General features: G+C 35.2%; 1 protein-coding gene across 1 annotated transcript in view; it reads left to right on the plus strand.

The window, feature by feature from the left end:
- The window catches only part of ITGBL1 (integrin subunit beta like 1), a 276,453-nt gene that overhangs the window by 116,175 nt on the left and 137,490 nt on the right, over positions 1-22,788 (plus strand). Inside the window, exon 3 of the mRNA XM_049778625.1 lies at positions 18,484-18,630. Coding sequence (XP_049634582.1) covers positions 18,484-18,630 — 147 coding nt within the window. The remainder of the gene's footprint in view (positions 1-18,483; positions 18,631-22,788) is intronic.

The raw sequence follows: 22,788 nt of genomic DNA on the forward strand, positions 1-22,788 counted from the left end.
TTAAAAAGTTAAATGCACATAGAAATACAAAAGTCTTTTTATATGAAGGTTCTTTGTTCTTAGGATAGATTCTTAGAAGTGGAACGACCGTCCTGTGGGTGTTTTCTTTGCTCACCTCAGCTCAATTTAAAATAGCCAAGATCTGGAAACAATAGATGAATAGATAAAGATAATGTGGATTATGTACACACAATGGGATATAATTCAGTTATTAAAAAAGATGAAATTTGAGGTTTTCTGCCTTTTGTATGGAATTGGAAGATGTCATGCTAAGTGAATGAAGTCATAAAGTAAAAGGTTAATGCCTTATGATCTCCATCATGTGAAGTACAAAGAAACGAACAAAAGCATTAGAAAATCCTCAATGTAACCAATCCAGAGACATGACCAATAGAAGTGGGAACTGAGGGAGAAAAGGAAGGACCATAAAGGAAAGGTGGAGGGTTCTTTTTCATTTTTTTAAATTATTTAAACACAGTGGTTTACAAGGCTGCTCATAATACAGTGTTTTTTACTCCACAGTTTCAAAGTTGTTCATGATTGAGTTTCAGTCATATAGTGTACAACATCATTCACCAATGCACATTTCCTTCCTCCAATGTCCCCAATTTCCCTCCCTTCTGTCCTCTCTGGTACCCTCTCCCTTGCCTCCCTCTGTGGCAGACATTTTTCTTTTCTCTGTTTCTCTCTACTCCTATTTTTTCTTTTATATACTGTGGTTTGCAATATTTTTATCACCTTTATATATATCTTATCTCCTTTATATATTATTTTTAATCACCTTTAGATACAATGGTTTGCAATATTGTTTTTATCTTCTTTCAGCAAACAACTGTGATATATCTATACAATGGAATATTATGGAGTTGCTAAAAAATGAAGTAATGAAATTTGTTTCTATATGGATAGACATGAAAAGTATTTTGCTGAGCAAAATAAGTGAGAAATAGAGGAGTATACATAGAATTGTTGCAATCACTTGTGGAATATAAAATAAAGATAATATGGTAATAATATCCAGAGTGAACAGAAATGAGACCCAGGAGGACCAGTTGGTGGTAGAAAGGTGGAGGGTTCTTGATACACTGATGGAGGGTATGGTGCAGTAGCTCTGCAACTATAAAATAATAACCTCAGAACTGGTAAGTATGTAAAGTACCTATAAATTATGATACATCTTTTTTTTATTAAAAGAGCTTAAAATAATATAAAGCTGTGTTTGCAAGAATGCATATTGGTGTTTATGTATGTATATGAGGACCTAAACATTTTTTCGAAGTAATAAAGTAAGTAGAATGGATACTCTCAGGCTAATCAGAAGAAAGTGATGTTAATAGTGAGAATATTAAGGATATAATTTAAATAAGCACTGTTAAACTGACATTCATAGAGGAAATGGCTTCTGAGTGAAAAAAAAGAAATGTGACTCATGGTTTCCATAATTGGAGTAAATTATAGAAGAACAAGAAAAACATTTGAATCTGATTTCTTGTGGAAAGTATGTATAATTTAGTTTGTGTAAAGGGAAAAACTTACTCCAGAAAAATTTGCACATACAAGCAAAGTTTGCTAGCTATTGGTCTTGAAAGTTGCACTGGTGAAGGGGGAGCATTCTTTACATGACTAAAACCCAACTGCAATCATATTTGTAATCAAGGTGTTTAAGTAAAGATATTAATTAAAAAATAAACGAATTAATATGTAATGTTGGAAATTGACCCTTTCACTCAGTGTCTTTCTATGCATATGCATATGGTATTTTTTATCACTATTTGATACTATGTAAATTTCATCATATGGAAATGCCCAGATTTCTTTAGCAGTTCAGTTAAGAACTATTGAGTGGTTTCTATTTTTCTCTGCTATTAAAATATTAGCATACAATTTACCATATGAATTTGTTTTTCTATAGATAAATTAACCAAGTATATTGCTGCTATAAGGCTTATTTTATTTTAGAAGCTATTTATTATTTTTATGTGTCAGGAAATGTGATTAATATTATATTCATTAACTTATATTTTTAGGTAAATTTGGTTTTTAAAAGTGTGATTATATTTTAGGAGTATATTTTTACACCTGTTTAAATATGTTACCACATTCAACACAAAAGACTAATTAATCTCCACTATAATTCATCAAATCTCCTTCATCCTTTGATTTCTTTAACACATGATCACATCTTCACCTTAAAAGAGATCAAGGTCAGAATTATTTTAATTTTATATTTGCTTGTTTTGATTATTTATGAGTCACAGTTTTTGTATTTAAATTTGTGTTTTGTATTTCTTCTTCTTTTTTTTTTTTTGGGTTTTCTGTCACACCCGGCAATGCTCAGGGGTTACTCCTGGCTGTGTGCTCAGAAATAGCTCCTGGCAGGCACGGGGGGCCACATGGGACACCGGGATTCGAACCAACCACCTTTGGTCCTGGATAGGCTGCTTGCAAGGCAACTGCTGCTGTGCTATCTCTCCGGGCCCTTGGTATTTCTTCTTAAAGCACACTGTACTTAGCATAGATGACTATACTTCTATCTGTGCTATACTGTTTCAAATTACAGCATTTTACCTTGTCTTGTGAGTGAATATTTCTATTTTGTTTATGCAGCATATAAGTCAAAATGATAGAATATCATCTTGAATCATGACCGAGAGATTTTATATGTATTTATGTTCCATATGTGCTTTTCGGTTACTTGTATTTTCCAATGATCTTTGTTGTAATAAATGGAACTTTAGTAAAAATTTAAAAAAAAAGGAAAAGAAAGATGAAGAATTTTATAGGAATACAAAACGAAATGCAAATAACTCATTAAGGGCACTTTTATAGCACCCACAATTCAGTGATGTATACAATCAACAGATATTTTTGAATGTTTTTGTTTTGTTTTTGTTTTTGTTTATTGATCACATCCAGCAATACTCAGGGCTTACTCATTGCTCTGCACTCAGGTTTTACTCCTGGTGGAACTGTGGGCATAATGCGTGGTGCTGGATATGAATCCCTGGTCAGTCATGTGCTCTTGCCCACTTTACACTCTCTCTCTCTCTCTCTCTCTCTCTCTCTCTCTCTCTCTCTCTCTCTCTCTCTCTCTCTCTCTCTCGATCATAGTAAATTTATTTTTACAAGAAAACAGATTAACATAACAGTCAAAACATAACTAGACAAAACACAAAATGAGACTATTGCCAAAGTTCAAAATCTTTTTAAATGTTTGTACAGTAGAGAAATAAATCCAAAGTACAACCTACTAAAATCATAAAATGAGGGGCTGGAAAGATAGCGTAGCAGTAGGGCATTAGCTTTGCAGGCAGCCAATCCAGGACAGATGGTGGTTTGAATCTCGGCATCCCATATGGTCCCCTGTGTCTGTCAGGAGCGATTTCTGAGCACAGAGCAAGGAGTAACCCCTGAGTGCCACCGGGTGTGACCCAAAAAGCAAAACTAAATCATAAAATGAATAAAATTGTTCATTTTGAATATCAGGATATTGTAGTTGTATGTATATTCTATTAAGTCATGGATCTTTGGTGTACATTTTAGTGTTTTCTTTATCACAATAAATATCTATTTTTCTCTTTTCCTTGTTTGTTTTCTGAGTTTTATTAATTTTTTTTTGGTTTTTGGGTCACACCCAGTGGTGCTCAGGGGTTCTCTTGGTTCTGCTTTCAGAAATCCCTCCTGACAAGCTTGGGGGACCATATGGGATGTTGGGGATCAAACCCAGGTCTGTCCCAGGCAAATGCCCTACTACCGTGCTATCACTCCACCCCTAATTTTCAATTTTCTTTTTTGTATGTATTATACAAAATTGCTTTGCTTTTTAAAGATAGTATTAGGGTCACTTCATATTGTTAATTATTACTTATTAATTCTATGATGATTTTAATATATGTACTCTTATTTTCTTTAAAGAATTGTTCTATTTGTTAGCCTGCTATATTTTAACTAAGTACATTACTTCTACATAGTCTTTATCATTAACAAGAAAGATACTTATGGAAATATCTAATACAATTATATATAAAAGTTTCTGATATTATTAAATAAAAATCTAGTATGCATAAAAAATTTAAGCCCAGATAGCTAAAACAACTAAACATAAGAAAAATGTTATTTTGGGGAGATGAAATAGTAGTACAATGGGTAGATCACTTGGCTAGCAGGTAGCTGACCCAGTTTTGATCTCTAGCATCTTGTATGGTCCTAGAGCCTGCCTTATGATACCTGAATGATACCTGAACGCTGAGCCAGGATAAAACCCTGAGCACCAGTGTGTGTGACCCCCCAAACAAAACAACAACAAGAATGATTCTTATATGAAATAAGAGAACATAGTAGCCAATTTGTTGATCATTTCTATAATTTTACATTATAAGTTAATATATGTGAATTTGCACCAAATTATCTGTCATGAATTATTTATATAAAATAACCGTTTTTAAAGCAAAAATTATAAACCAATGATAATATTTGGTTGAACTCCATTCATTGTTGACATATGCCAATGAAAATATGCACATCATTTCGAATGCTAAGATCAGCACTTGTTATTTGATAATATTATGAATTGTTGGCAAGTATCCTTACACATTGTTGCTGGAAACGTACTCAGTTTAGTATTGGAAACAAATCTGTTAGTATCTATGAACATTTTAATTATTTGAATACACTGTCTTCTATAAATTTTATTTATAATCCTGTAACTATAGGTTTATTTATATTGTTGGACAAGGGTGTATGTATAAAAAATTCTTCTAGAATCTTGACAGCAATAAGTTATCAAAATTAATTCTAGGTATCTCAATAAAGATGACTAAGTTATTTTAGTTATAGACTAGGAAACAGGACACAGTTGTTAGAGGAAAGTTTATAACTGCTGTCTTAGATACTGATAAAATTAGGTGCAGAGGGATGATTGTCTGTGGATCTGTGTCTCTGTACTATATAATTTGATAGTCAATGATGGATTTTATTTCTGATCCTCAAGGGATATTTGGAGAGAGAACTTGACTTGGTTCTGGCATCTCCTCAAAGCAGATGGCATATTTGCCTCATTAAAACAGGGGTCCCTCACCTGAAGTTCTCTCTACTGAAACACAGCCTACTACACATGGAAGCATAACCTTATCCTTGTCTTGTTGTCCTGGAGCTTTAATAAATGGCTCAACTTACTATTTAAGTTATTTAAATTCATATAAATGAGAAAGGCCATCACCCCTGAACCATTTCTCGTGTCTATAAGAAGGCAAGAAACTCCAACAGGCTATCTAGGTAGTTTCAGATAGAGTGAAATCAAATTCCTACCCAATTCAAGTTTGAGCCCAAATACAAGCCACAGAAGGAGGAGTCTCTTTCAGTGGAAGAAGCTGGGGTGGTAGGGAACCCTCTTCTAGCAGTTCTCAGAATGCTAGAAGTATTTTAATGTGAAGACCTAAGGAGTTAGTTTGGTTATGCACTGCTGGTAACCCAAGGGTCATCTTGTATTGCTTGGGTATCTCTAAACTGATGCTCAGGGGACATTTAGAACTTAAGATGAACCCCAGGGTACTTCGTCTTCCATACCCAACCCCTACACACATCAACTTTCTATTTTTATTTAATTTAATTTATTATTACTATTTTGGTTTTTGGGCCATACTGGCTGCACTCAGGGGTTACTCCTGGCTCAGCACTCAGTAATTGCACCTGTCTTATACATCCAGTTCTTAAAAAATTTCTCCATGGTATATGTTAGATGAAAAAACAATAAATCAAGAACTGCGAACAATTTTTATGAACTATTACTATTCTTGGGAAATTTGCCAGGCATGTGGTAGAGCCTGACTTGGTTTTATCTTGAAAACTTGGATAAGTAGCTATTCCTAAAGAATATTGATTTTAACATTTTTTTAAGCTTTCTCTGGTAGTCCTCAAGAACTTTCTTCCTACCTTCTGTTCCCAGGATACCAGGCATACAAAATATATCTAAATGGAACAATTAGGAAGCAAGTTAGTTTAAACCTGCTTACAACCTGGGGTGACTCAACAATGTCAAGGGTATCTTTAGGATTCATTAAGTCTGTCCAGAAGAAAATGTTCCAATCTTTCTTGATTCTCTTATTTTCCTTCTCTTCTCAAAAGGTGTCGTGATTCACTTGTGTTTTTCTGACAGGATGCCTTAAGGGTGTTGGGGGAAGTGAAGAGGCAGAAAAGGTCATGGAGGAGGTGGGAAGAAGAGAAAATAGCCAAAGACAGAGAAGCAATTATGAAAGACAGGACGGGAAGCCAGAGAACTGAGGAACATATTTTAATAGTCTTTTTGTTTGGAATTATTTTTTTTTGGGGGGGGACACAGATAGAAGTGCTTGGTGGCAACTCCATACTTAGTGCTCAGGGACTGGGTGCTTGCAACTTGCTTGAACTTGCAACTTGGTTCTCAGAGATCATGCCTGGGAGTGCTTGGGAACAGAGATTGAACTCGTGTCCACCAGGGACAGCCTAAACAGCAATTTGGGCTGTCTCTCTAGTCCCTGTTCCTGTGATAATACTACCACTTATACTTTTAATTGTAAAACTTTTAATGTTTAAAGCATTTCAAGGGAACACAATGTGACATGCCATTTTAAATGGATTTCTAAAATTCTCCATAGTTTTTGTTTATTGTTCAAATGCCAGCATTACTAAAGTTTTCTTAAATAAATAGTGGTGAGGTCAATAAAGTTTTCATATTAATTTCTTTTGCAGTGATAAATCTTGTACTATGGAAAGTGTCCTGCTACCTCATGCTTGAAAATAATTTTGGTTTGTTCCCCATCAAGCCAACCAAACTATATACAACTTGAGTCCCCATTCTAAGAGTTTGGGGCAGAGGCTTCCTGGGGCATGCTGAATTAATAGGGAAGTAAGAGCTACAAGGGGGATCTCCAGTGATGTTAATTGAATATGTAAGAGTGTGTTAATTTGGGGGCAGTGAGAAAGAATGAAAACTAGTTTACTACATGCTCCTTTCGTGTAGTACATACTACTTTCAATGAGATAAGAAGAGTCCAAATAATCACAAAATCGCATCATTTGGAGATGGTGATTTGATTGCTTTGGAGTAATAAGAATTAGTTGTATGAGGTGCTTGAGGATCTCTCAAGCAGTGCTCAGAATGCCCCGAGACCAATCTTGTGGCCAATCAGATCAGTCGTAGCTAGGGTCTGAAGAGATGGTACTGCTTGACCTCTGGCATGCCAGAATCCCATGTGGGTGCTCTAAGTCCTCCAAACAATTTCTGGTTCCAGGGAATGAATCCAACTCATGCCTCTTAAACTATATTCCCAGACCAGCAGCGATATGAGTTGCTCATACAAGGTGACACTTACAAGTCTGTGTCAGTCCAGACTTTTAATAAAAATCTGCCATTTGGGAATCTTTAGGAAGCTGTGTAGTGGAGCCTGTTTTCACATCTCACCAAAACTTCATAATGCAGAAGGATGTAGAGTTCTTTTGCAGGTGAAGAAAATGATTTTGTTTTCCCAAAACCAGGGAGATGAGAAATACAATGTAAATGTCTAGAGAGGCAAGTTTGTTTCTCAGTGACCAATTGCCTCATCATATGTTTTTATAATATTTTAAAATAATTTTTATTGTGACCAATATGTGAATTACATAGCTTTCACAATAATATTTAAGGTACATATCGAGTTTTCTGATATTTTTATTAATAAATTTACTTAAACACCACAGTTGGTTATAAGATTGTTCATAATACAGTTGAGTTTATTTTTTCACAATTGCAAAGTTGTTCATGATTGAGTTTTGGTCATATAATGTACAATACCTGTCACCAATGCAATTACATGGGATATTTTAATATTAAGTTTAGATACAAATAAAGAAGAAAAATACATGCTCTTGTTTGGAGATTCTTTGTTATTTTTCTCTTTACAAAGATAGCTTATGGTCTCTCCTAAACTTTCCTATCTGGGGCTCTGTTACTATAGTGTGTCCAAGGATTTTGGACTCTTGTCCAAAGGAGTTTTGGATTCTTGATGTATTTTTTCCATAATCTAATATGGCCTTTTAAAATATTAAAATATTGTAAAATATAGTTAAACGTTGTTGATAGTTGGTTTTCAGTCATGCAACGTTCCAACACTCTTCCCTTTACTAGTGTTCATTTTCTGCCACCAACTTACCCAGTTTTGCTCCCATTTCTCTCCTTCCCCACTGAGATGGCCTCTATGGCATATACTTTACATCTCTTTCTAGTTCTCTCTATTTTTTTACTCCTTTTTCCTTTTAGTCACTATAGTTTCCAATACTGTTATTGAAAGGGTATCATATATGTCAATTTACTTCATTTCAGCACTCATGAGCAATATATTTAAATTATAGTATGAGACATTACCCAAAGACAATACCAATGATGGGGGGAGTGTTGTTAAGACAGTTACCACAACAATGACCACTGGAAATTATCACCCTGGACAAGACCATGACCTTCTGTTCTTCTTGTATTTTTTCACTTCGTTGAGTCTCCCACCATTTTTGACTGGTGCCTCAGTTTCTGCATCTGGGTTGTACCTTCATGACTTACGGATACTTGAAGATAGCCACTTGATAACTCACTTAAATTCTATATTGATAATTTTTTCCTGAAATATCTCATTGCCTGGTGCCCTCCCTGCTTATTTGTCTATTACGTGTTCACCACCCCAGCAATTTAACTCCCTTAAATCTTTCAGGGGTACATGGTAAAGTTCAGCTCCTACAGATATTTCTACTGAAAAAATGGTAGAGACCAATGAAAGAAAAATAAGACATATTTATTTTCTAACATGATCTTTAGAATTAGGTTCTAAGTATGTTAGAGAAAAGATTCAAATTGATTTATCTCCCCAAAGGTGAAGGTAAACTTCTCTCATTATTTATGGGTCATTCCTTATGCATGTGAGTTAAAATGTATGGAATATGATACAAGATGACACTCTTTTCTTCAAACTAAACTGCATAAATATGAATTGATATATGTTTTAGGTGTTAGGGCTGCCATTGTAAAGTACCACAACTCTGATTGTTCAAACTGAAGACAGATAACTTCAAGGAGCTGTGAAGGCTTGAAATATGATTTCAAGGTGTTAAAAGAATGGTGTTTGAAGATTAGTAGCAAGAACCTGTTTCTCCCTCTCAACTCATGGTCCTTGTCACTTAGATGAATGACCCTCATCTCTGCCTTTATTCTCTGTGTGTAGATTTTTCTTCTTGACAAAGATTGTTATCCTTATAGATTTAGGACTGTGCTTACTCCAACATGACCTCATCTCAAGTATTTGTCTCTGTACTGACCAATGACTTTCATTCCTCAACAAGACCACATTGGGAGGTACCTGGGCTTAGGCTTCTACATATGAGTTTGGCAGGAACATAATTCACTCATTATTGCCTCCTTTTCATTGATGATAAAGAACTTATTTGAACCATCCCCCCATCTCTCCATTGTCCACTAATTTTAATTACTTGTCTGCTTAGGATAGTAAAGCAGTAGAATCTTGAAAATTGGTGCACTGATTGCTTTAACCTCCTGTCACACCTTAAAGTAATGATTTGGTCCATATATACATATATTCTTTTATTTATTTTATCTGGATGTGTTTTATACCAATCTGTAGGGCAAAATTATACAAAATATAATATTTTTAACATGTAATAATAATTAATATATATTTATTGTTTCCTGTCCCCTCCAAAATATCTCCATGTGCCCTCCCTGAATGATGTGCAAGGCATTTTGATAACTCTCAGCTGGTATTATGATCTGTGTTCTGAAAGTAAAGAGCAAAGAGAAATTATTTTCGTTTCCTATGCTTTTGTTAATTTTTGAAGACATTAAAAGTCAAGGTCTAGTGTGAATGTATGAAAATTTTAGGAATTTGACAAAAGCTGCACAGAAATACAGTTGTGTACCCCATAAATCACATATAAATATGTGTTAACATTTATTATATATTAAATATTATATACATTATCTGGCACATTAATTCATATTTTAAAGTCTTTGAATTACTTTTCAGTCACTGAATTATTTAGTTGACCTAGTACTTAACTGAAAAGCTGTAATTCCCCTAGGAACATTTTCTCTCTCTGCAACTCACACACACTCAATATTGGATGAAAACTTTCCATGTCATATGCTGAGGTGATATGAGTCAGCTTGCACCTGATGTTTATTTATATTTTATATTCTTCAAAAGTACCTCTTCTCTGACTTTAGAATTGTGCTCTCATGATAGTTAGGTTAAGATACTTCTCAGCATAGAGTGACTAGCTAACGTTTCAATGACGGAGAGTGGGTTTTGAGTATTTTATTTATGTGTCTAGATGTATTCTACACACAACACAGTCTGAGAGATCGGTATGATGATAGCTGCATTTTACAGATAAAGAAGTAGAGGAATTTTGGGTTGCATTATGCTACCTTACCTCTAATAAACAAATTAAGTTGACCTAATAGTTTAACATGGGATCTTATTTGAAAATAAAGTGCTGGTTAAGTTGAAAACATAGTGGAAAGAGTGTAGGCCTTGATTTAGTGTGACTTGCTTTCCAAGTCAAGGAGGAAAGACAGAAGCATAGGGAGAAGGGCATGTGTGACAAAGGCAGAGACAGGAGCAGCCTACCCTAAGTCAAAGAACCCCAAGGACTTCCAGCCATCAACAACAGAAGGATTTACTCAGAGTCTCTGATACCAGGAACCTACTAAACTTTTCTTACTTAATAGCCATTGACCCTATGAAATGATTCACGTTTATTGAGTGGTGTTATGCAGTTTGTGATGCTTTGTTATGACAGTTAGTTCTAACAAACTCAGATAAGAGTACTATTCTTTGCTTTTGGTGACTCTCTAGAGGGCCATAGAAGCAGGACATAAGCTACAGCTGCTGAAACCTGTCCTACTGACTCAGAAGAAGCATGTGATCTCCTTTTGTTCCAACACAGTCACAAGGAATAGGTCTCTACAGAGTTCAAGAGAAGTTGAGTTGAAGAAAAGCCATATAAGGAATTGAAGACTGTTATTAATATTTGTCAGACACACATTCAGTACTCTTGAGGTTCCACCAATGCATACATTTATGAGGTTTTAATATTTGCAGTGCTAATATATGTATGTGATAGAGGATTCACACAAAAAATGAACAAATCCACTTTCTCATGTATTTTGCAGAACTTAAGATGCATTTCCTTAGCAACTTTTATTATGTGGCACTGTATTATCAGTTAGAATACCTATGGCCACCTTAGATAGTCAGAACTTCATAATCTAAAAATAAATATTTTTGTACCCTTTTACTCCTATTCCCCATATTGCCGTCACCCAGCTCCATTGATGAAAGAAGAGCAGAAGTCAACATTCTGGTCTATTTCTATGAGAAAAACTTCTCTTACTCTTAATTTAGCATAATGTCTTCCAGATTTATCCAGGCTATTCACATGTCAAGAAACCAGAAGAACAAAACCCAAAAGTTAATGGAATAAAAGTAATAGCCAAGGTCTAATATCAGACTATAAATAAAACAGTAATATAAAGTCTTAATGTATCTATGAGATGCTTATTGAAAAATAGCACAAAATTGACAAACCTTATTCTAAACAAAAAAGGTGAAAAGACTCCAATAATAATCTGAAATGAGGCATGACAATGGAATAAATTCAAGCAAATGTTAAGAACACTAGGACATCTCTTCATTGAAATCATATGTTGTCATGTAGTTATTTCTAGTCAGGAAAGAGGATTGGTTAGTATGAAACTTCACTTACTTTAGTGTCATTTATATCCCACTCATCTCAGGGTTCCTATTATTCTGACAACATTCTGAGATGCTTTATTCGATTTGATCCAGTTCATTTCCATTGACTAAGAACTCGACTAACACATGTTCAATTTCTAAGGCTTGAGCAATTTGCCATTTGGTACAAGTGATACTGACACACTCAAAGCAAAGGTCAAAGCTAAAGAAGGTGAGAATTTTGAAAATGTTTTTATTGAAGAAAGCTAAGGAATCTTTGTAAAGATTCCTGATGAATAAAATCTCAGAACAGGAATCTGGAAGGTAGAGAGGTGACAAGAAAATGACCTTTTACTTGAGTGCCCTTTACTTTCTGTCTCTCTTTTCTTCTGACACCTGTGAATAGAGTTCATGCTGTTATTATAGGCCTTCAGGTCTGTGGGGGAAAGGCCAGTTTTTTTTTTTTTGTTTTTTTTTTGGAAAAAATGGACCAAATAGCTCAAAATTCAACCCAAAGGGCATACTTTGTATACTAAAAGAAATACTTACTTGAAATACTTTTTACATTAGCAAATTAAAAAGAAATGAGTCAGAAAAGTTAATGGATTAGCTAATATTTTTCTTAGTTGAAGTTCACAAAGTCTTCTTTGGGGTAGACTCATTCTCACTACAGTATTTGGGGTGTTTGTATGTGTGTGTATCTACTTCCTGTACAAATCTGAAGTATGTTTGATGTAATGAAATTTCAGCTTTCAAGATCAACTAAAATGTTGGATCTTGATTTTTGACAATTGACATTCCATCTCAGTATGAACACTTTAATTATAGATAACCTAATATTAGTAGTATCCAATCTAAGCATGATTTAATAATAAACACCAGGAAATCCACAGTATTATAATTGGTGTTTTAATTACCAGTGTTGTGATTGTTTCCAAATGCTTTGTTTTACCATTGTAGCAGAGATTTAGTTAACACTTGATTGCTATTATTGCTTTGTTTTAAGTAAGTTTGTGTTCCTATTGGAAGAAATTACATGGTTTTGTAATAAGGTTATCTTAGACTATTCCGTGGAATTTGGTGGGGGAAGGTGCTCAAGATTTACACGTGTTAGTCTCACAGAACAATATGTAGTGTCAGGGTTCAAACATGGGATGTCTGCATACCAGGCGAACATCTTACTTGCTATACTATTTCTTGAGTCCCAATTCCATGGAACTTTGAAAATGAAAGAGTTCCTGGGATTATGTTGTTCAGATTTTTCCTTATTTTGCAGATGGGCACTTTGAGACATTAAGAAATTAGATGGTTAGAATACTTGAAGATTAAGTTAGTTCCCCTGGAAAGCGATGGCAAAAGGCAGCTAGACTCTAAGGGGAAAGGAGCCTCACAGACTGAATTTCCCCCTCTGCCATGCAGTTTCCATTCAAGAACTATAACTCATCTGCTTACCTGGCTGGGGAAACATAGCCTTTGACTTTTCATCCTCATCCCTCTGGCAGGGAATTGTCTTGCCATTTCTCTGACTTTTTGTTTTGTGTGTTTGTTTACTCTTGCCTTCATCAAAATCTAATTTGAAGGGCAAAAGGTTGATTGTCAAGCAAGGTGGATTGTACATTTTAATAACACTTTTCAGTCTTGTGGAAATGAAGTAATATCTGGAGAAGAACCAGAGCCAGAGCAGTGAAGATGGCCAGGAATGGTGTATATTTGGCTGTCTGGGGTTTCACATTGGTCTGACCAGTGGCTACTCTTCTCTTGTATGCATTTGGAGTCTTGTTTAATGCTCCTGATTTGGGGGTTCCTGTAGTTATTTATGTTCCTGAGTCAAGGCACGGGGGATGTCAATGAGCTTAAGTGATGTAGCCATATGAGACCTTGGGTTTACCCATATCTGCTCTCCTAGGTAGATGGCCCAGATTTCAGAACATTTTATCCCAATGCCCCCTAATTTATTTTGGTGCCTACTCTTTCTTTGTTCCATTTTTTTTTACCTTCCCATCCTTGATTCACAGCTCTTTGTGTTGAACTGGTCATCAAGGAATGATGATTCTGGGAGAATCATGCAGAAGAGGAGGCTGGCAGAATTTTGAAGTGCACAAGAACCATGTTTATGTGTCCACAGTGATCTCAGTGTCTTTAATTCTAAGACATACACGGATAGGAGTGGATTATAAACATGTTTTCATAATTAAGAGAAGAAATTGTCCTCATAATATATATGTATTTGAATTAGAAAATAATTTCATCAGGGCTGGAGAGATAGCATGGAGGTAAGGCGTTTGTCTTTCATCCAAAAGGACGGTGGTTCGAATCCCAGCATCCCATATGGTCCCCTGTGCCTGCCAGGGGCAATTTCTGAGCATAAAGCCAGGAGTAACCCCTGAGCGCTGCCGGGTGTGACCCAAAAGCAAACAAACAAAAAGAATTTTTTCAGGTTAGCTTATTTGCATGTGTGGTAGATTATGCCTCTCAACAATTTAGGTGCCCCTTGAATAGATATTCTCTAACATCTGGTACCTATGAATGTAACCTTTGAGAATTCATTGAAATTAAGACGAGATCATGTTGTAATAGATCAGGTGCTAAATTTGTTGACTGATACACTCATAAGGAAAATAATGTGAAGACAAAGACATATAAAGCATAAAGTCATATAAAGATAGGGTAGGAAAGAAATATGAATGGCAGAATTTCTGATTTCAAAATGTTGGCACATGGATTTCAGATTTCTGGGCTTCAGAATTTCTCTAGTTTTAAGCCAGGCTTTATGATGGTTCATATTGGTGACACCAGAAAACTGATATACAATAGGAAAATATTTTGCAAGAGGGGATAATTTTTCAAGCCATATTATTAATAATCAAGTGGAGAAAAACTTGCCACAACCATTGATAAACCATTTTCCCAAGGTTTGCAAATACTCTCATTACCTTGAATCAAAACTAAAAATGTTTAAAAGATTTTTGACCTCTTCTTTAAAAGCAAATGTCTTCCTTTTTTTTTTTTTTTTTGGTGTGTGTGTGTGGGGGGGGGGGTGGTATTCCTTGGCCCTCTGGCAGTCCAAAGTTGATTTCTATTGAAATCAACTTCTATGGTGGGGTAAATGGAATCAAGGAGGTCTTTACAGGGCTTTGTTTTAAAACAAGATAGAGGCAAGTCACTTGATATTTTGCTATAGTGGCAGCCATGTTTGCCTCCAGTCAGCTCAAAATAAAACTGGAAGCATTACCTAATTGATTGCTAGTTTTATAGGTACATATTTTTATAAAGAGCTCTGAAGTAAGAAAGAATATGCTTACTATGCACTAAATTAAATTAAGTCATTTTTATGGCAGAATGCCAGGGTCCCTAACATGTTGACATTATATCACGGCAGTTAGACAGAAGAATAGAGTGAAATTTTAACACATTTTTAGCCATGGAATTTGTATAATTGAACTTTTGAAAATAGGTCTTCATGGGGGCCGGAGAGATAGCATGGAGGTAAGGCGTTTGCCTTTCATGCAGAAGGTCATCGGTTCAAATCCCGGCGTCCCATATGGTCCCCCGTGCCTGCCAGGAGCAATTTCTGAGCATGGAGCCAGGAGTAACCCCTGAGCACTGCCGGGTGTGACCCAAAAACCAAAAAAAAAAAAAAAAAAAAAAAAAAAAAAAAAAGAAAATAGGTCTTCATGAAATAACTTTAGACTGTAAGTTTTTGACTGATGTCTCATTGAGTGAGTTCAATTCCCCATCATCTTTATTGTTCTTTGAATTTTCAACTATATTTTAGATATTCTTCTTTTCAAAAAAATCTCTATTCTTAATCTACATACTACTATTATAAATTTTAAGTAATGATCTCAGATGACCATTCCAATGTAAAAAATAAAATGCCCTATTTTATTTGAGATTCAGCAAGTCACTACTGTAATTTCTCTTACCATTAAATTTATTTCTATATTCTCTACTATTGAAATGCAGATTTTATTGGAAATTCACCTTTAGATGTAGTTGATATTCAATTATAAATGTGATGGTTTTATGGGGTGCACCTTAAGGCGCTAATAACATTAAAGAGCTTCTACACATATCAAATTAGCCCATTTATCAAAAGATGCTTAGCCACTTGAAGAATTGGACTTAATTCCTTTATAAACAGACTGTATGGTTGGCAGGAAAGATCACTTAAGCTTATAAATGATTGCAAGTTGCCTGAGATTGACAGTATCGGGCAGGAACAGACAGGAATGCAGAATGACACAGTGTGACGGATTAATGTGCATGGGATAAAAATGCATCGCAATTAGAGTACACACACAGTGGTGTTTGTAAAATAGAATAATTAACTTGAACAAAATGCAGCAGAAGTCAAAACACTTACGTGGACTCAGCCACATGATGAGGAATTTTAAAGTCACAGTAGTCAGTGACCAATTTTAGGTTCTGCCAGAGTTCCCCAACTCAAACACCCCTGATCCACTCATTCTGAATGGCCATTTGGCTCTCATCATGTAGATTTTGGCCATGGCAGGAAATGGCTTTTGGCACTAGATAAATAATCCCATTCTATCATAAATATGAATTTTAGGTCTGCAGTTTGATATTGATTTCTTGAGTAATATAATTATTCTCTGCTTGCATTTCAGAAGATGTTCACCTTCATACAATTAGTTGAAAGTCAAGAAATTCCAGAAACATCACTCCATTATTATTTATTATTTATTATTTATTATTTTTGTTTGTTTGTATATATTTTATATCTTTATTTAAACACCTTGATTACAAACATGATTTTCGTTGGGTTTCAGTCATGTAAAGAACACCCCCCCTTCACCAGTGCAAGTTTCTATATTTCATATATGAAATTGTTCAACTTAACATAAAATCCAAGGAGCATTTCTGAAGATAATGCATTTATCAGTGACAATTGAGTTTTATAAGTTCCTTGATAGAGGAGCAGAGAGATATTATGGCAGGTAAATTGTCATGCAGTTAGGCAACCCAGGTTTGAACCCCAGTGCCCCATATGGATCCTGAGTCAGTACCCTAGCAGTGACCCCTGACTACATAGCTAGGAGTAATCCCTGAGCTCCAAGAGATATAACCCCTATGTTATTAAGAAACATGCACACGTATATGTGAACATATATATACACAGTATATACTATTAAAAATTGTATATATGTTCCTTAATAACACAGGCTTAGGAGTATGTATCTTTTACTCATAGTTGAGAATAACGTGTAGTCAATTAAAGCATAGTGTCTTCAGGAAGCAGGATTTAATAAAGCTCATGATCACAATAATACAAGCAGTTCACTGTTGATTTTGAGAACATAAAATGTTGAGAAATTTCTGTGCACCTTAAATGAATGTGACTTTTGATTATTGAACCTAATTTTTTCATTAAGAAATATTTATCTATTTTTTACAACAAAACTATTCTTTTTTATTTTATTTTATTTTATTTGGCTCTAGGCTCAGAAATTGCTCCTGGCAGGCTTGGGGGACCATATGGGATGCTGGGATGCGAACCATTGTGCTTCTGCATGCAAGGATACAAGGCAAACACCTTACCTCCATGCTATGTCTCCCTCCAGCCCATATTCATTAAACTGCTATTATAAGTATTATTAAAATAAATACACATTAAAATTAATAGTTTTGTGTAAGATACTTTTCTCAGAACAATTGATCCTTTATCTGTTATAAAATGCAGTTAAATTACAAAAAAAATTTTGGTTTATTTTTTCTCTTACATAAGGAAGTGTTAGAACCTTCCTTACTAGAATTTAATCTTCTGACCTTAGATTTTTGACTTCTTTTCCTAAACATTAAAGCTTTGGGAATGACTTATCAAGCTAGTTACTGAAGAAGAAATCACATACTTCATTATACCAGATATCATAATATCATAATATATTGCCACACCTTGGTGATGCTCAGGGGTTACTCCTGTCTCTGTTCTTAGAAATCACTCCTGCCAGGCTCATGGGACCATATGGGATGCCAGGGATCAAACGTGGGTTAGCTGCATGCAAGGCAATGTCTTAAATGCTGTGCTCTTACTTCAGCCCCATTAATGTCTTTTGAGTGGAGACATTTTATCTATCAATCAAACTGATCACATTGAATTTTAATACAATATGGGGGAACCAACATTGCATTCAATTTTATCTGAATCTATAGAGTGGGGTATGATCTTTTCCAATTAGGCTCTGAACATTGATGATAGACTAGTGGGGACCAGTATTTGGCTCAGTTCATTCTCAGGCTGGGAAATGAAAGAACCTAGATGCTTCTCTCTACATGGAGAAGGCTTTAGGAGTCTCAATAGTATTTAGCTCAAAGCAGTATTTAAATTTATATCTTAATTCAAGGAGATGTATTGAGACCAAGTTCCATTTAAGTGTAGAAGGGGTCTCTGGATTCTGCCAGCTCTTATCTCTTCATGTCTTCAATGGTTGCTGATCAGTGTCTTTGGAAGCAGAGCCATTGTTATTAAACACCCTTTTAAGGGTATCTGGAGTTTCAAAGTAAGCTTTTTCCCAGTTGTTCCTACCTTTTGCTAAAGATCATTATAATATCAACATCTATGATCAGCTACCAGCCAGGATAATGATCAAAACATAGATGATGAATTTTTAATCCATCAAGAGCCCCAATGACTCTTTGTGTTTGCTTCCATGACTAAACAATATTTTTTGGAAAACATGCTGAGTCTAACCGGATGTTACATTCTTAGGCCATGGAAAGTGTGACTGTGGAAAGTGCAAATGCGATGCAGGCTGGTCTGGAGAAGCTTGCCAGCACCCCACTCACTGTGACCTGACAAAGAAAAAAAGTAACCAGATATGCAAGAATTCTCAAGATATCGTCTGCTCCAATGCAGGTAAGTAAGCCCCGGGAATCAATGACCAAGCTTTGGTTTGTAATGAAAATACATGACTGTCAGGAAATGCTGGACCACTCATTGAGTCTACACTGTAGTATACTTTTTTAGAAATAAAGTTTAGATAAACTAGTAGAAAAAAAAAATTCATCTGCTGAGACTGGCAAGTTTACTATTCTCTGGCTGTTCCAATATGTTTCATAAGATAGAACCCTAATGGTACTTTCTATAATTTGTGAATCCTGATTTTTGAATGCTACATTAAATCTTTTAAAAAGATTGCAATTCAAATGTAACAGACCAGCGGTGCTTTGAATTTATATATTAGCAACAAACATAATCAACCCTTTAAAACCGGTTAAAAATTTCAGATGCTGGAGCAGCAGCGATGGTACAGTGGGTGAGGTACTTGCCTTGCATGTGGCCAATCCAATTTGATCCTTGGCATTTCTTAGGGTCCCCTCAATTCTACTAGGAGTGATCCCTGAGTGCAGAGTCCAGAGTCAGCCCTGAGCACTGGCCTTCAAACAAACAAAAATTTCAGACACTCAATATGGCTATAATGACAGCAAAATATTTTGTTGACCAAAATATTTACAAGTCACTTATGATATTTCTTAGAAATGTACAGAGAAGCTATTCAGATTAATTACTCAAATGATATCAAAGAAAACAGCTGTGCTTTGGGTTTTCAATGGCATCTAGCCAGAGTTACTATAATTAAATGCACTCTTAAGGGTATCTGGAGTCTCAATGTAAGCTTTATGTCTTGATCCCATTTGGATGAGAAAATGCTCTTGTTCTATGTGACAACCAATTCAATTGCTTCCCAATAAGATCTGGCCTCCAGTGGATTTTCAAAGCACTCAGAGTAATTCTTATGGAGACCTTGTGAAACCAGCTAAAAGTCTCCATACACAATACAACGTCAGCTAGGCATCGGTCGACAAGTTTACATTACTGGAACATTGAGTCCTGCCATCCAAGCTACATCCTTCCCTTGATCTTTGATTGTGGAAAATGAATAGTGATAAATTGCTGATTATGTTCAGAAGAAAGTTATGTAAACCAAGAGGAAATTTCCCTTTATTCTTCTGGGATCTTCTCCAGGACTAAGCAGAGCAATCTAATTAAGGTAGGACAGATTAGTTCAAGAAAAGAGTGAATTTAATTATATATGAATACAGAACACACATGACTGTAAATTTAAAGTAAATGGGGTTTAAACGAGAGTTTTATCTGGAACTCAGAAAAGAGATAAGGACCTGGGACTTCCAGGAGAGAAGGGAGGAAACTATGTGAGCAAAGAGCCAAGACTGTAAAAATATATTTTCTCACATACTGATAGGTTTCTCTGATAGAAAAGGTAGTTTGACAAGTAAAACAGAATCAAGGATTGCACTTCCAGTTTTCACTCTTCTATATAGTCAAGGAAATAGGAACATTTCTCCCTAGAAAATCCTGAGTTGACTTTATCTCCAAACCATCTACAGACCAAAGAAGGTATAGTCTGTCTTCATATGTGTTCATATGAACTTGAAATGATTTGTGAATTGAAAACATACATTAGCACAATACCAAGACACGATACAGATGTAGGGGTCAGAGACCAAGAGAAATGGTTATGGGCCCCATTCTCCATTACTGGAATATTTTATTTTAAATAGGATGTCTCCACTTCCAGTTCATTATGTCCCACTACAACCACATACATGCACACACACACATACACACACAGACACACACACACACCACCACCACCACCATTCCCACAATCACCACTACCACCACAATAACCACCACCACATAATATCTTATCTTGTATTGTTAGAAGCATTCCAGTTTTTTAGACTTCTTTTGGTAATGTAACTTGTATTCTTTTGGTTTTGTATTAATTAGCAATTCCTCTTTGTCTCTCTGATGTTGGTCCATACTCAGTAGTGCTGGAGGCTCCTTCTGGTTTCTGGCTGTTCTGGGTAGTGGTGGTGGGAGGGACCCATGGCTCTTTATTCTTCTGCTATAAATCATATTCTCAACCCTTTGACATATCACTCCAACACCCTAAGGTTTTTGAACAATATAAGTCAAAGGGGTTAATTTAGGAATTTTAAGGCACTTCAACATTAAGAACCTAATATGCTGTCATATTTTAAAGGAAAAAGTACAGTTTTATTTTATTAGCAAATAAAAATGCATTTGTTAAAATATAAAACACAACTTTATAATCTCTGTCCTTCTGTTCTTTATTTTTCAACAATTGACCCAATCAATATTCTTTATATTATTTTCTTATTGATCTAGACTCCACACTAGATAGAGGTGAGGTTATTTTTGTCATACTTTTTCAGTCTTTAAATATGAACAACTCTTATAGATAATAGGACACCAGTATTGAATAAAATTGTCCCAGAGTTTCCTTTCCTTTTTACTAGAAAGCTACTTTTTTATTTGCAATTTGTCCGATGAGTTCTCATGATTGGTCTCATGCTCTACAGCCTTAGCTTACTTTTGATTGCCTGCTCCAGACGTCTGATGTCTCAGCTCAGTAGTGGCTTATTTTGCCTTTGAAACTAGTGTTACATCGTACAATAGCTCATGCTTAATGTTACCCCAGATTTATAGAAGTTACCTATGCAGTGTTTATACTAATATTGAAAATAATAATTTCTAAATTCAAACACCCCCTTAATATTTACCAGTTGGCACTCACCACTGTCACAATGAGAACAATTCCTCATCTATCGGTTCATTAGTATTCTATTTACTTAGTAATTTATTCGAATCCCAGTATTACAATTCCTCTTTTTCAATGGTTTCTTATTGCTCTCAGATGTGCCAAAGCTGAGATTATATCCCTAATCAAACTATGAGTCCCTTTATGTCATCCTCTCTGTTCTTATTTCCTGTGCCCATCTTATTATTGGTTTGGTTTATTTGAGCAATCCTTTACCCTCTGACATTATAAAATCAGACAAAATAACCACCTTGCTACAGCCATAGAATCAAACATTTCTCCAGTCTTCTTTTTTTTCAGTAAAGATAGTATTAAAGCAAAAATTCTGAACACAAAGAGCTGTTTATCACACATGTGCAGTTACATGCACATATGGATATTTTCAAGAAACCATTCATTCAGATCAGGACGTACAGCCCTTATCCATACCCTAAAACTATATCTGGCTTTTCTCTCCCATATTTGCATGTCTCATCTTCCACAAAAATAGGCCTGATTCTAACATCATCAATCTAATTAACTCATTGTCTCATGCTACATCTAATGTTTTTAAAAATTACTTCAGATTACTTTAAATATCCAATTTTTTAAAAAAGAGAGAGAGATAAAGAGAAAGGACAATCCCCATGGTTTATTTGCAATTTATTTCATCCCAATTTTCACAAGATTAAAGTTGGTTTTAAAATTCTTTTTTTTTAATTTTTTAATTTTGAATTATGAGAACAAAAGATGCAAAGAAAGAGGACAAGGTAAAGTTACAGTGGAAGGACAATCACCCATAACATAATTCTCAGAAGAAGTCCCCTTGCTGATATCTTAACTTTGAACTTTCAGCCAAAGAACGTTAAGATAAATAAAACAGAATCCATGTACAATTACTTTGTCCCTCAAGTCCCCAGATTGTAACACATTATAATATTTCTTTACAGCACACAGGCAATCTAAAGCCATAAAACTTATGTAACTCCTTAAACATTAGAGGCATAGTATTTTTTATATTTCCATGTACATGCATATTAGCTTAAGTTAACCTCAAATTTTAAGTGGTTATTATTTTGGGATTAGAGTCAAAGAGCACAGTAAAAACGGTGTTAGAGTGGCAATTGTTGTTTGCATAGGCCCACCAAAATATGAGAGGCATAAAAAGAAATAACCTTGGCCTAAATACAAAGAGATCCTACCCCTGAAGTTTCCTGGCATAAGACCAACTCTAGGCTTCAGGCAAGTTATTATCCAACCCAAGACATTATCCATAGTGCCAACACACTTTTCACACAGTCTCTGTTGTTGGTATCATGTTTCTGTATTAAAGATCCTGGAATCTGCATATCCTACATTGAAGTCATGATGTGGAGTGTCTTCTCGTTTCACCTCACCATGAAAGGGCAATGCAGGAAGCCCTGTCCTGTAAGCAGGTTGTTGTT

Source organism: Suncus etruscus, chromosome 8 (assembly GCF_024139225.1).
Source record: "Suncus etruscus isolate mSunEtr1 chromosome 8, mSunEtr1.pri.cur, whole genome shotgun sequence".
In the NCBI taxonomy this organism is placed as follows: Eukaryota; Metazoa; Chordata; class Mammalia; order Eulipotyphla; family Soricidae; genus Suncus; species Suncus etruscus.